The sequence below is a fragment of the Microcaecilia unicolor genome, chromosome 11 (genome assembly GCF_901765095.1).
Source record: "Microcaecilia unicolor chromosome 11, aMicUni1.1, whole genome shotgun sequence".
NCBI lineage: Eukaryota > Metazoa > Chordata > Amphibia > Gymnophiona > Siphonopidae > Microcaecilia > Microcaecilia unicolor.
Window position 1 is genome coordinate 59,219,706 of NC_044041.1, and position 13,573 is coordinate 59,233,278.

At 43.1% G+C, this 13,573-nt stretch overlaps 1 protein-coding gene across 3 annotated transcripts in view; it reads left to right on the forward strand.

Annotated features, from left to right (window-relative positions):
* The first annotated feature begins 744 nt into the window (after positions 1–744).
* Positions 745–13,573, forward strand: part of MMP11 (matrix metallopeptidase 11) — a 50,255-nt gene continuing 37,426 nt past the window's right edge. For all 3 annotated transcript variants that reach the window (XM_030218478.1, XM_030218480.1, XM_030218479.1), the window contains exon 1: positions 745–1,082. In XM_030218478.1, coding sequence (XP_030074338.1) covers positions 882–1,082 — 201 coding nt within the window. In that variant the 5' untranslated portion in view covers positions 745–881. The remainder of the gene's footprint in view (positions 1,083–13,573) is intronic.

Genomic DNA, 13,573 nt, shown 5'->3' on the forward strand with positions numbered 1-13,573 from the left:
CTTTCTCCTACTGGTGATACCTTTTCTTATATACACTGTGAGCTTGCTCTGCTGCTATATCATACTTAGGTTACCTTCAGGAGATCTCAGTCCTCCAGCATGTGGTACAATGCTTTTTCTCCATAAATGTATGTTTCTGTGCATGGCATGTGTATATGTAGGTCTGTGTTTGTTTGTTTGTTTGTTTGTTTGTTTGTTTGTGTTGTTTTGTTTTTTGGAGAGAGTATCTGTTATACGTTTCTCTTTGTGTGTCTGTGTATCTGTACTGTGTGGGTAGCTGCCTGGGCGCATGTGTGTGAATATAGCAAGTAATTTCTGGAAAAACAATAGCCTTCAGGTGCCTTTTAACAGACAAAGCACTTAAGTCTTATTTTCCTATCTAGAGGCTTCCCAGAACTGCTGAGTTTGCCAGAAAAGGAGATTTTTGTGGGCTTGAAGAAGATTTTTAAGTCCCAACTAGTTGACATTTGTTTGGCATACTTGAAAGCTGCAAGGAGAGGTGCAGGGGGATGTCCTGGGACCCTGGCCCTCCCTCCCAGAAGGTGGCCTGCAGTTCCACCTGCTCTGAAACAGTTAACACTGAATCCAGGAGCCTCTTTTAGGCTTCCTTCCCCCCATGGCCATGCCCTGACATCCCCTCATCATGTGCCCTTTCCTCCCTCCCCTTGCCTTTCCCAAACAGCACGTCATGTTGCTGAGATGTGTCACTTAAGCCCATAAAAACTGTAATTCGAACAGGGAGAACAAAAGGAGCATAAAACCCTCCGGGACATCCCTGCCCAGTGCAGGAGCCAGAGCCAGGCATCTCCCACAATACGCACCCACACAGCCAGCGGTACACAGACACACAGCCGCAAATCAGAGCCCAGCAGCTTCCAGCAATGGCTGGCTCGACTTTCTCACACATGTACTGGGACAGGCACAGAAAGACAGACAAAGACCTACAGACAAACTGCAGGAAAGCAGAGACCGGGTCCCTGGCAGTAGCAGCCTCTGCAGCACTCACCATCTTCTTGATGCCCTCTCTCTTGGGGATACAGGCAGCCCCAGTACCTCAGGGGCACCATGGTCACAAAACTCTGGTAAGTAACAGAAGGGAAGGAAAGAAATGTCCTTTTCTCTGGGGAAAGCCTTTCTTTTCTCCAGTGCTTTCTTGTAGCTTGTATTTTTAATCTTTCTCTGGCTATGTGTTTCGCCCTCCTCTGCAGGTTGCGCTCAGCCCTGGGTCTCTTTTCTCAATCCCTCTGGCTTTTTTCCAGTAGTTTGGAGCTCAGACTTGCAGTTACTGGACTCGCTGCCACATTCTCACCTATTTCTGGCCTGCCTGTTTCCCATCAGCTTGTTTTGCAGAAAGCCGATTCCTTGTTAAACATTTTTAGCATGTCTTTGCAGTGAATCCACAGCACATTCCAAAGCAGCCCAAAGTAAGCCTGGAGGAAGGGCAGGATCCGGACCAGGATACCTTTCCCCTCTGCTTGTGGGTGAAGGGCAGGTATCCGGATGTGGTTTGTTTGGCCTTGTCCTGTTGGGTGAAGGGCAGGAGGGACTCAGACAGGGTCTGTTTTTCAGCTGTTGTGGACTGTAATCACTAGTAAGCAATGACCAAGGTCTACGGTGAGGGCTGGAGGATATATCCAAAGATGGTACAGTAGGGAGGGATGGAGCGAGCAAGGAGAGAGACAGATCTTGTCCGAGGAAAAAGGGTGAGACAGAGGAGAAATGGGGAGAGGTTTATTTGTTTCATTTTATTTATTGGGTAAATCTCTTCATAAAGGTGGCATGTTTATATTATATCTATCTAAACTTATTACTTGCTACATTTATAAGCATTCTAAGTAAGGCATAATAAGCATAATATGAACAAACACAACCTAAAACAATAATAATAACATAAAAATAACATAAACAGAGCTCTGGTAAGCCTGCTGAAATAGATCTTTAATTGGTGCCAGAAGGGTTGACAATCAGTTGATTCCCTAAAAGCTTGTGCATAAGTACATAAGGATTGCCACACTGGGACATACCAAAGGTCCCTCAAGCCCAGTATCCTGTTTCCAACATGGCCAATCCAGGTCACAAATACCTGGCAAGATCCCCAAAAAGCTCAATACCTTTTATGCTGCTTATCCCAGAAATAAGCAGTGGATTTTCCCCAAGTCAATTTAATAATGGTCTATAGACTTTTCCTTTAGGAAGTCATCCAGACCCTTTTTAAACCCTGCTAAGCTAACTGCCTTTACCACATTCTCTGGCAACGAATTCCAGAGTTTAATTACACGTTGAGTGAAGAAAACCTTTCTCCGATTTGTATTAAACTTACTACTTTGTAGCTTCATCACATGTCCCCTAGTCCTAGTATTTTTGGAAAGAGTAAACAAATGATTCACGTCTACCCGTTCCACTCCACTCATTATTTTATAGACCTCTATCATATCTCCTCTCAGCTGTCTCTTCTCCAGGCTGAAGAGCCCTAAACGCTTCAGCCAAATGTGTTCCACTGCCTTGGGAACAACACAAGATAAGAACAAAAGAAAAGCCATCCTGGGTCAAGCCAAAGTCTATGGAGACCAGCGTTCTGTATTCAACATTAGCCAAAAAGTAGATCTACTTCTCATAGCTCATTTCCAGGGATAAGCAATAGTTCTTCCAAGTCTATCTGGTTAATAGTTTCCAGAGCTTAACTATTCTTTCAGTGAAAAAAATATGTCCTCCTATTTGTTTCAAAAGTATTTCCACATAATTTCATTGAGTGTCCTCTGGTCTTTGTACTTTTTGAAAGAATGAATAATCGAGTCACTTCTGCCTGTTCTACACCACTCAGGATTTTATAGAGCTCAATCATATCCCCCCTCAGCTGTCTCTTTTCCAAGCTCAGGAGCCCTAACCTCTTTAGGCTTTCCTCATATGGAAGCAGTTCCATTCCCTTCATCATTTTGGTAGCTCTTTTTTGAACCTTTTCTGATTCTGCTATATCTTTTTTGAGATATGGCGACCAGAACTGAATGCAATACCGAAGGTGAGGTTGCATCATGGAGCGATACAGAGGCATTATAATATTCTTGGTCTTATTCTGCATCCCTTTCCTAATAATTCCTAGCATCCGGTTTGCTTTTTTGGCCACCACCGCACTCTGGGCAGAAGATTTCAGCGTATTGTCTACAATGTCACCTAGATCTTTTACTTGAGTGCTGACTCCTAAGGTGGACCCTAACATGAGGTAACTATGATTCGGATTACTTTTCCCAGTGTGCATCACTTTGCATTTGTCCACATTAAATTTCATCTGTAATTTGGATGCCCAGTCTTCCAGTTTCCTAAGGTCTTTGTGCAATTTTTCACAATTCACATGTGTTTTGACAATTCTGAATAGTTTTGTGTCATCTGCAGATTTAATCACCTCACTCATAGTTCCATTTCCAGATCATTTATAAATATGTTAAATAGCACCTGTCCCAGAACAGAATCCTGCAGCACTCTGCTATGCTTCATTCAGAAAAAATGGCCATTTAACCCTACCCTCTGTTTTTTTGTCTAATAACCAATTCCTAATTCACAGAAGGATATTACCTCCTATCCCATGACTTTTTAATTTTCTCAGGAGTCTGTCTTGAGGAACTTTGCCAAAAGCTTTCTGAAAATCTAAATACACTACATCAACTGGCTCACCTTTATCCACATGTTTATTTACGCCTTCAAAGAAATGAAGCAAATTGGTAAGGCAAGACTTTCCGTGGCTGAACCCTTGCTGACTCTGTCTCATTAAACCATGTTTGTCTATGTGTTCCGTAATTTTATTCTTTATAATAGTTTCCACTATTTTCCCTGACACTGAACTCAGGTTTACTGATCTGTAATTTCCTGGATCACCCCTGGAACTCTTTTTTTAAAAACCGGCGTTACATTGGCCACCCTCCAATCTTCAGGTACTATGAATGATTTTTAATGACAGGTTACAGATCACTAACAACAGATCAGCAGTTTCATTTTTTTTTAGTTCTTTCAGTACTCTGGGCCCTCTGGGCCAGGTGATTTATCACTCTTTAACTTGTCAGTTTGGTTCAGCACGTCTTCCAGGTTCACCGAGATTTCTTTCAGTTCTTCCGCATCGTCACCCTTGAAAACCATTTCTGGTACAGGTAGATCTCTTACATCGTCTAACGTAAAGACCGAAACAAAGAATTCAGTCCATCTCTTCACTATGGCTTTGTCTTCCCTGAGTGCCCCTTTTACTCCTTCATAGGCTTTCTGCTTCTGATGTACCTGAAAAAGGTGTTAGTATGAGTTTTCGTCTCCATCGCAAATTTTTCTTCATATTCATTTTTAGCCTTCTTTATCATTGCTTTGCATCTAGCTTGGCAGTGCTTATGTTGCTTCTTATTTTCTTCATTCGGATCCTTTTTCCATTCTTTGAAGCATGCTCTTTTGGTTCTAATAGCATCTTTCACTTCACCTTTTAACCATGCTGGCTCTTCTTACCACCTTTGTTAATATGTGGAGTACATCTGGTCTGGGCTTCCACGATGGTGTATTTAAACAACGTCCATGCCTGCTTTAAAGTCCTAACCTTTGCGGATGACTCTCTTAACTTTTTTTTAACCATTTTCCTTATTTTGTCATAATCGCCCTTTCAAAAATTAAATGCTGCTACGGTAGATTTCCTTAGTGATTTCACTCCAGATATCAGTGCAAATTTGATCATGTTATGCACCCCCTGTAAAAAGTTCCTGGCTATTCTACTGGTTTACACCTTTAAAAAATATAATACATTGATAAGGCAAGACTTGCTTTTCTGAACTCATGCTGACTCATTCCCATTAAGCTAAGTCTACCTATATGGTCAGTAATTTTATGTGTATGTATAGCTTCAATCATTTTGCCCAGCACTGATATCAAGCTCACTGATAGATCGCCCTGGAACCCTTTTTAAAAATTGGCATTACCTTGACCATCCTCCACAGGTATCTTGACCCATATCTAAGCTTTTATTACATATCAAATGTTTGTAAATAAATGAATACAAGAAATTTAGCATGTTTTTAGCATGTTGTGTAGGATGGAGAGGCTTCCCCCATCATAAAGCAGAATATAACAGCTTCCCATCTCACTGTGCCTGCAATGATCATTTGAAGATCAGAGAGCAGAGAACTGGGCACAGTATGGGATATGGGACTCATGGTGATATGAAGAGCAGAGCTTTGGGTATGGAGGCACCCTGTGGTTTGTGAAACACTGTTGCTCATTCTGATACCTGGGGGTTGGGAAGATGTGATCTGGATTCTTTGGAGGTAAAGGGGAAGTAGAATGGAATGGTTTCCCTCCAGGTGACTGAGGTTTTCTCTCTTCATTCCACTCCATTCCACAAGCGTGCAGGCACTCAAACCTTGACAGCCCAGATGAAATACAAAGAGGGGTCTCAGACTTATTCACACTTTACAATGCCTATCTTCAATGGCTGTAATTTGAGGAAAGTCTCTTATTTCTGTCATTAAACTGACATTCTAATCCCCATGTGTCAGACATACCAGGAGGTGGTGAAGGACAACAGGTTAAGAATATAGGAACCACCAAGCTGGGTCAGACTGATGGTCCATCAAGCCCAGCATCTTGCCTCAAAATGTGGCCAGTCAAGTTACTTGAAAAACCCTTGGCAGACCCTAAAGGGAAGATTCATTTCTTGTTGATTACATCCTGAGTTAAGAGTTGGCAACTCCCATGTCTGTCTGGCTAAAAATTGCAAATAGGCCTGTCCTCCAGAAACTTATCCAATTTATTTAAAGATGTGGTGACTAAAAACTGCACACAATACTCCAGGTGTAGTAAAGGTTGAAAAGAGGGAGGGAGAGAAACAATGGAAGATGAAAGATAATGAAGTGTGTGTGTGTGTGTTACTTGAGAAAGGTCTTCAGGTCACTATGGTTAACTATGCAGGTGTGTGTCCAGAGAAAAGCCTGCAGGCACTGATACATCCTTCTTGTTCACCTGATGCAGAGCTAGTTTCAGTTTCCTCTTTTGTTCTTGTTGCTGAGATGAACAGGTTTTCTGACCACATAATGGATTATGGGGCCCTTTTACTATGCAGCGGTAAGCCCACCACGGGCTTACCGCGCGCCACTCTGGAACTACCGCTGGGCTACCGTAGGAGCCTGACGGTAGCTCCCACCCCTTGTGTGCACCATTTCTGGCACTATAAAAATGTGATCTATTTTTGTAGTGCTGGAACTTAACCAATGGTAATTGGCATTGCCCGGTTAGCACGGGAGCCCTTACCGCCACCTCAATAGATGGCGGTAAGGGCTACCTCCGAAGTGGCCGTGCGATGTTTCACTTACCGCGCGGCCATTTGTTTTCCTCCAAAAAAGAGCCTTTTACCCGCTGTGGTAAAAGGGGGCCTCAGCGAGTGTCAGAACTAGTGGAGGCCCCCTTTTATGTTTCAAATCATTTTTATTCAAAAATTAAAGAAGAAAAGTTAACATCATCATGTATGAACGTCTGATATTTTCCCCCAATGTGGCTAAACTAACACATAGTACTTCTACCCCAACAAATAGGACTTAACCTTCCCTCCCATTCCCTTCCCCTCCCAACAGGCCCCCTTTTACTGCAGCTTAGTAAAAGGGCCCCTATGTGCAGCGTTATGAAAGAATTCATCATCTCTTGGAATCCCCAAGTTCAAAACTGCTGCAGCATCCGAGAAATGGTAATGACCGGCCAGTAGTAGCTCTTTGGTAAATGAAGCCCATTGGAATGTAGTGATATGACCTCATATAAATAGAAAAATGATAAAGATCTTTTGCCATGCCATGTTTTCTCTTGGTAATCAACTAATATATAGGCAGTTATCGTATCTTCCTCTTGCTAGGGACCATAAGCATATAACACCAACAAATTTAATAGTCCCCGATTTATTCCTCAATGCTTTTTCTCCACACCGTTTAATGACTTCTCTAAATTGTCACAATATCTTAACATGTCTCCTATAGATGTTTCAAATTTCGCCCCAGTGGTGCTTAATTGTCCAATAATAAGTTTTTGACAATTAATGTTAGCACCAAATTCCTCATTGGCTTCTACATAATTTTTTAGAGGTATTTAAAGCACTTAACTTAAATATGCTTGGCATTTAAAGCATATTTAAATATGCTTTAAATGCCCCTAGGAGTGGAGGAGTGGCCTAGTGGTTAGGGTGGAGGACTTTGGTCCTGGGGAACTGAGTTCAATTCCCACTTCAGGCACAGGCCGCTCCTTGTGACTCTGGGCAAGTCACTTAACCCTCCATTGCCCCATGTAAGCCGCATTGAGCCTGCCATGAGTGGGAAAGTGCAGGGTACAAATGTAACAAAAAAAAAATTTAGAGAAGTCATTAAACGGTGTGGAGAAAAAGCATTGAGGAATAAATCAGGGACTATTAAATCTGTTGATGTTTTCTCTTGGAGCAGAAAAATACTGGCTGGATTAATTTTGTGCATGCTGTGACAGGACTGAACCTCACTCCTAGGCCAGGGTATGATGGAAAGGATCTCAATCTCGGATTCATTATTAGTACTCATTTGAACAATTGAATTGTGCCAGAGAGAGCTTCTCTGTACAGTTCCTAACAGGGTGGTGGAGTTGGAGTTGGTAAAACTGTACCAACCAGTGTTCCCTGTAATCTGAGCTGGAGTCCTCCAACTGCATTACTGTTGGGGGGGGGGGGGTCTCCAAAATTGTGTTTTCAATCACTAGGGACAGGCAGGTTCCCTGGAGTGAGTCCTGCAGAGCTTGCCGGTCCCTCACTTGAAAATGTGATAGTGAAACAGCAGTCCCCCCTCCCCCACTGTCAGGATTGTAAGTGGAGGACTCCTGTTCAGCTTAGAGCAGTGGTTCCTAAACTTTCTTGGGTCATGGCACCCCTAGGCTACGCATTTCGTCTCAGGTTTCTCTCTCTTCCCCCCCCCCCCCCCCCAACAGTATTGAGTTCTACCTTTGCTGGTGGAGATGCCCAAGCCCTTGGACAACAAATGCAGAGTGGAAGAAAATCCAATCCAAGAAACCAGTCAGAACTCACGGAATGAGAACTCCAAATAGACTTTATTAGGACCCTGAGTTGGGAGGAGAAAAGTTTTCTCAGCTTCTTGGCAGCTCACATTATTGGGTCCTTGAATGTGAACATAAGAATAGTCATACTGGATCATACCAGTGGTCTGTCTAGCCCAGTAGTGTCTTTTTTCCTACAGTTGCCAATCAGGTCACAAGTACCTGACAGAAACCCAAATAATAGCAACATTCCAGCTAACAATCTCAGGGTAAGCAGTGGCTTCCCCATGTCTGTCTCAATAGTAGATTATAGACGTGTCCTCCAGGACCTTGTAAAACCTTTTTTTAAAACCAGGTATGCTAACTGCTGTTACCACATCTTCTGACAATGAGTTTCAGAGCTTAACTAGTTGTTGAGTTCCCTAGTCTTTGCACTTTAGAAGCAAATTAATTCTTTTTACTCTTTTACTCATTCTGCACCACTCTGTAGACCTCAGTCTCCCCTCAGCTGTCTCTTTTCCAAGCTGAAGAGCCCTAACCTCTCTAGCCTTTCCTCATATTAGAGGCATTCCATCCCCTTTATCATTTTGGTCGCTTTTCTTTGAATTCTGCTATATCTTGCAATATGGTGACCAGAATTGAATTTAATACTCAAGGTGAGGTCATACCATGGAGTGATACAAAGGCATTGTAGTATTCTTGGTCTTATTTATCATCCCTTTCCTAATAATTCCTAGCATCCTGTTTGCTATTTTGGCTGCCGCCACACACTAGACTGAAGATATTGGCTTATTATCTACAGGGACACCTAGATCTTTTTCTTGGGTGCTGACCCCCAAGGTGGAGCCTAGCATCAGGTAACTGATTCAGATTATTCTTCCCAATGTACATCACTTTGCATTTGTCCACATTACATTTAATCTAGGATTTGGATACCTAACTTTCCAATTTCCTAAGGCGGTCTTGCAATTTTTCAAAGTCCGCATATGTTTTAACAACTTTGAATAGTTTTGTGTCATCTGCAAATTTAATCACCTTGCTTGCTTAGCCGAGATTGGGTGGCAGAGCCGGTGGCGAGAGGCAGGGATGGTGCTGGGCAGACTTACACGGTCTGTGCCAGAGCCGGTGGTGGGAGGCGGGACTGGTGGTTGAGAGGCGGGGATAGTGCTGGGCAGACTTACGGTCTGTGCCCTGAAAAGGACAGGTACAAATCAAGGTAAGGTATACACAAAAAGTAGCACATATGAGTTTATCTTGTTGGGCAGACTGGATGGACCGTGCAGGTCTTTTTCTGCCGTCATCTACTATGTTACTATCAAGCTCATTTTCAAAGCACTTAGCCTCCCAAAGTTCCATAGAAACCTATGGAACTTAGCCTCCCAAAGTGCTTTGAAAATATGCCACTATGTTACACAGTCCATGTTTCGGCTATAAAGCCTTCATCAGGGGTCGATATGCTGATGTTCTATTGAGCATATGATACTACTGGAGCACTGAAAATAACACAAAGTCAAAATCAGAGATAGAGATAGTAGTAACTGTCGATCACTGCAAACTAATACAACTCCAAAGAAAAAGGCTTTATAGCCGAAACACGGACCGTGAAGGGTCCTAATAAAGTCTATTTGGAGTTCTCATTCCGTGAGTTCTGACTGGTTTCTTGGATTGGATTTTCTTCCACTCTGCATTTGTTTTCCGTGTTGGATTTGTGGAAGGTGTGAACCCCTTCTTTTTTCTTCGATGCCCAAGCCCTGCCAGCTAAAGAGGTTCACTGTTTGAGGTCTGACAGCGATATGCTTCAGCCATCAACACCTGCATTACCACGCGTGCCCTCCTTCTCTCCCCCCTTCCATCCATCCTCTGCCCTCATACTCTCCCCTGTTCCATCCAGCCTCTGCCCTCCTTCTGTCCCCACTCTCATGCAGCCTCTGCCCTCATCTCCCCACTTCTATCCAGCCTCTGCCCACTTTCCCCTTCCACCCAGCTTCTGCTCTCTCTCTCTCTCCTTCCATCCAGTTTAAGCACTCTGTCTGTTTCTCCCCGAAATCCAGCATCTGCCCTCTCTGAACCCCTCTTCCCACCTCCATCCCTGCTACCACTGCTTCTCTAGACCAGCAGCAATGGCAAATCAAGCTACAGCCAACGCGAAGCAGGAATTTTCATTCACATGTCGCCGGCTGTGCCCTGGAACAGGAAGTGAAATCCAAGGGGGCAGGACTGTCAGCCACATGTATGGAGAGTGCGGCCCCGCGGTGGCTGCAGCTTGTTTTGCTGCTGCCTCTTCTCATCTAGGGAAATAGCAGTAGCGACTTGGGAGGTGGTGGGACGGAGATGCCGGCTTAGAGGGAACAGTGATACCAACTCCAGCTCCAGCTTCTAAATAAAAACTTACATTGTAATATATGGTAAATGTATAATATTATTCTTATATATGTCCTGGATCTAAAGGACAAAACTATAAGTTATATTTACCAGTTCTTTAGATCCTGAACAAAAGCCTAATACCAGTAGGAGTTAAAGTCTGAGTCAGACAGTAGAAAAATAGAGGAGTTGGAGGTGTCTAAGGTGTAATATGCACAGGCAATGAGAATATCAAGCTATTCTTGGAAATTCTTTGTAAATAGGCCAGTATTTCCCAATATAATTGGGACATATTGCCACACTGGGACAGACCAAAGGTCGATCAAGCCCAGCATCCTGTTTCCAACAGTGGTCAATCCAGATCACAAATGCCTGGCAAGATCCCGAAAGAGTTCAATACATTTTATGCTGCTTATCCCAGAAATAAGCAGTGTATTTTCCCCAAGTCAATTTAATAATGGTCTATGGACTTTTCCTTTAGGAAGACATCCAGAACTTTTTTAAACCCCGCTAAGCTAACTGCCTTTACCACATCCTCTGGTAACGAATTCCAGAGTTTAATTACACATTGAGTGAAGAAAACTTTTCTCTGATTCGTATTAAATTTACTACTTTGTAGATTCATCGCATGCCCCCTAGTCCTAGTATTTTTAGAAACTGTAAACAAACGATTCACGTCTACCCGTTCCACTCCACTCATTATTTTATAGACCTCCTTATCTCCCCTCAGCCATCTTTTCTCCAAGTTGAAGAGCCCTAGACGCTTCAGTCTTTCCTCATGGGGAAGTCATCCCATCCCCTTTATCATTTTCATCACCCTTCTCTGTACCTTTTCTAATTCCACTGTATCTTTTTTGAGATGCGGCGACCAGAATTGAACACATTTTCTTGGTGTGTGATTGTACTTGTTGGTACCTGTACATGATTTTTTCCATGCCTCTGGATTGTGCAGATGTCCTGCTCTTAATACAGAAGTTCTCAATAAGGGGTTCTCAGGGTCCTGATCTCCACATGATTCTCTCTCTCTCTCTCTCTCTCTCTCTCTCTCTGCAGCAGGGAGCAGTCAGTCTGCTCAGGTCAAGGATACTCTAACTGCCTTGCAGAGTTCCTTTCTCTGCAGAGATTATTCCTCCTGTCAGCTACTTTTTTTTAGCCTTTAAAAATTCAAACAAGTTTTGTGGGATCACTCTGGACATGTTTATCTTTAGTATAAACAGGCAGCCAGGAGCTAGTGCAAATATTTACTCCTTTGGGATTTTTGTGAATTTGGAGAAAAACAACTCAATGCAGTTGTTTTACGCATCTTGTTGGCACGTGAACAACAAAGAACTGGAAAGAGACAGAAAGGGTCTGGTTCAGCAAAACTTTCTTATAGGTACACAATGGAAGAAAACATTTAGGGGTAGATTATTAACTGGGCAGTGTCGCTAAATATCGGCCCCCAACCACCTAGGTGGAATCAAGACAGTGTTGGAGGGGGGAAATCTGGGGGTAGAGTTGGGGAGGTGCCAACAGTTATGTTATGTGTGTATGGACCATATTCAGTAACGATTCTTTTTTTTTTTTTAATGTTTGAATATTTTTATTAACCATCATCACAATACAGCAATGTAAACTTATCCATTTTTCCCCAAGTTCCCCCCCTTCCCCCCTCCCCTCCCTCCTCCCCCTCCCAGCTCTATTACAACTGTCCTTATTGGGTTAATCGCTGAAATCGAGATCAGTAACGATTCTTACATAGCAAGCAGCCAGAGGGCACTCAGTTATGTTGGCACTGAATATTGACCAGCACCTGCATAACTGCTGGGTTGCTGGCTCATGCTCCGATTCCCCCAACCCCCTGCCCCTCCCCCATGGTTCTGTTCCCCCTATACCCCCTCTCATGGTTCCAGTCCCCCTATCCCCCTTGTCTTTCTAATCTCATGTGCCCCTAGGACTTACCTGGAGGTGAATTGTGGTAGTCTAATAGGACAGGAGTGGCCTCCTTATGCCTCTGTCCTATCTGGGTAAGGGTTCAGAATGCCAGTGCTGACCCCTAGCAGTAGTGTGACAGTACTAGGGATCAGCCTTTCATATAAAGGCAAATTGCAAGGGGTTTCAGCGCTACCATTTTGAGCCTGGAGCCAGAGAGGGCAGGAATGGAAGGGTATTGCTTTTGCTCTGTCTGGCTAGACTACCAGAGATCACCTCCAGGTAAGTCCTGGGGATACCTTGGGGTCTGGGGGTTGGGAGAGAGATTGGGAGGATCGGACGCATGGGAGGCTAAGCAGGAGTGATCACAACGGGGGTGGGGTGCAGGACCTGCGTAAGTGCCTGTCTAGCACATCTTTAGTCATGCCTGGATGTGGCCCAGCAGTGAATATCGGAGTCTAATTTAGTCAGCAGCAGCCAACACTTTTTATTTATTTATTAGGATTTATTTACTGCCTTTTTGAAGGAATTCACTCAAGGCAGTGTACAGCAAGAATAAGTCAGACATAAATAAAAGACAATTACAGCAGTAAAAATATTCAAACACTACAAAGTATGGCATAGTATGATACATTGCAATGCCAACACAATAAAACATTTTAATAGACAGCATAGGGTGTAAGCAAAGATGGAACAGATAGAGTAACAGGAGTAAGAAAATGAAGGACTAGTTAAAGAGAGTTGCAAATGAGGTCCGAAAGATGCTTGATCATTATCTTGACTAGGGTAGGAGTGGATAAAACATGTCCTGCTATACTGTGTGCAGCCGGTGTCGTTTACTTCTTCCATTAAAGGCCCGGTTAAAAAGCCAAGCTTTCACCTGCTTCCTGAAATAGAGAGATAGTCTTGTGTTAAGTGAAGCCTTTACAAACACGTAGTAATGATGACTGAATATTGACCAGTATGCTTATAAATATAGGCCTGCCATTCATTTGCCTAGATTATGAGTCTAATTTATGAACCTCTAGTGCTGAAAATCAGTGCTAAGCTCCTAAGTTATTTTTCCCTACCCTAAATCTGCCCCAATTGCCACCCACTTTGTATGCTCCTAAATGTAAGAGTTTAGTGAAATTTTGAGCATAAATTTAAGCACTCAGCTCTAGTAAGTTTTCAAAGTTAGGAGCATAAATCCTTTGAATATCAGACCCTTAATAAATTAGGAAGAAGAGAATATTGGCTAGACCAGGGTTTCTGAAAGAGCTTTCATTCAAACTATATCCTAAAGCAT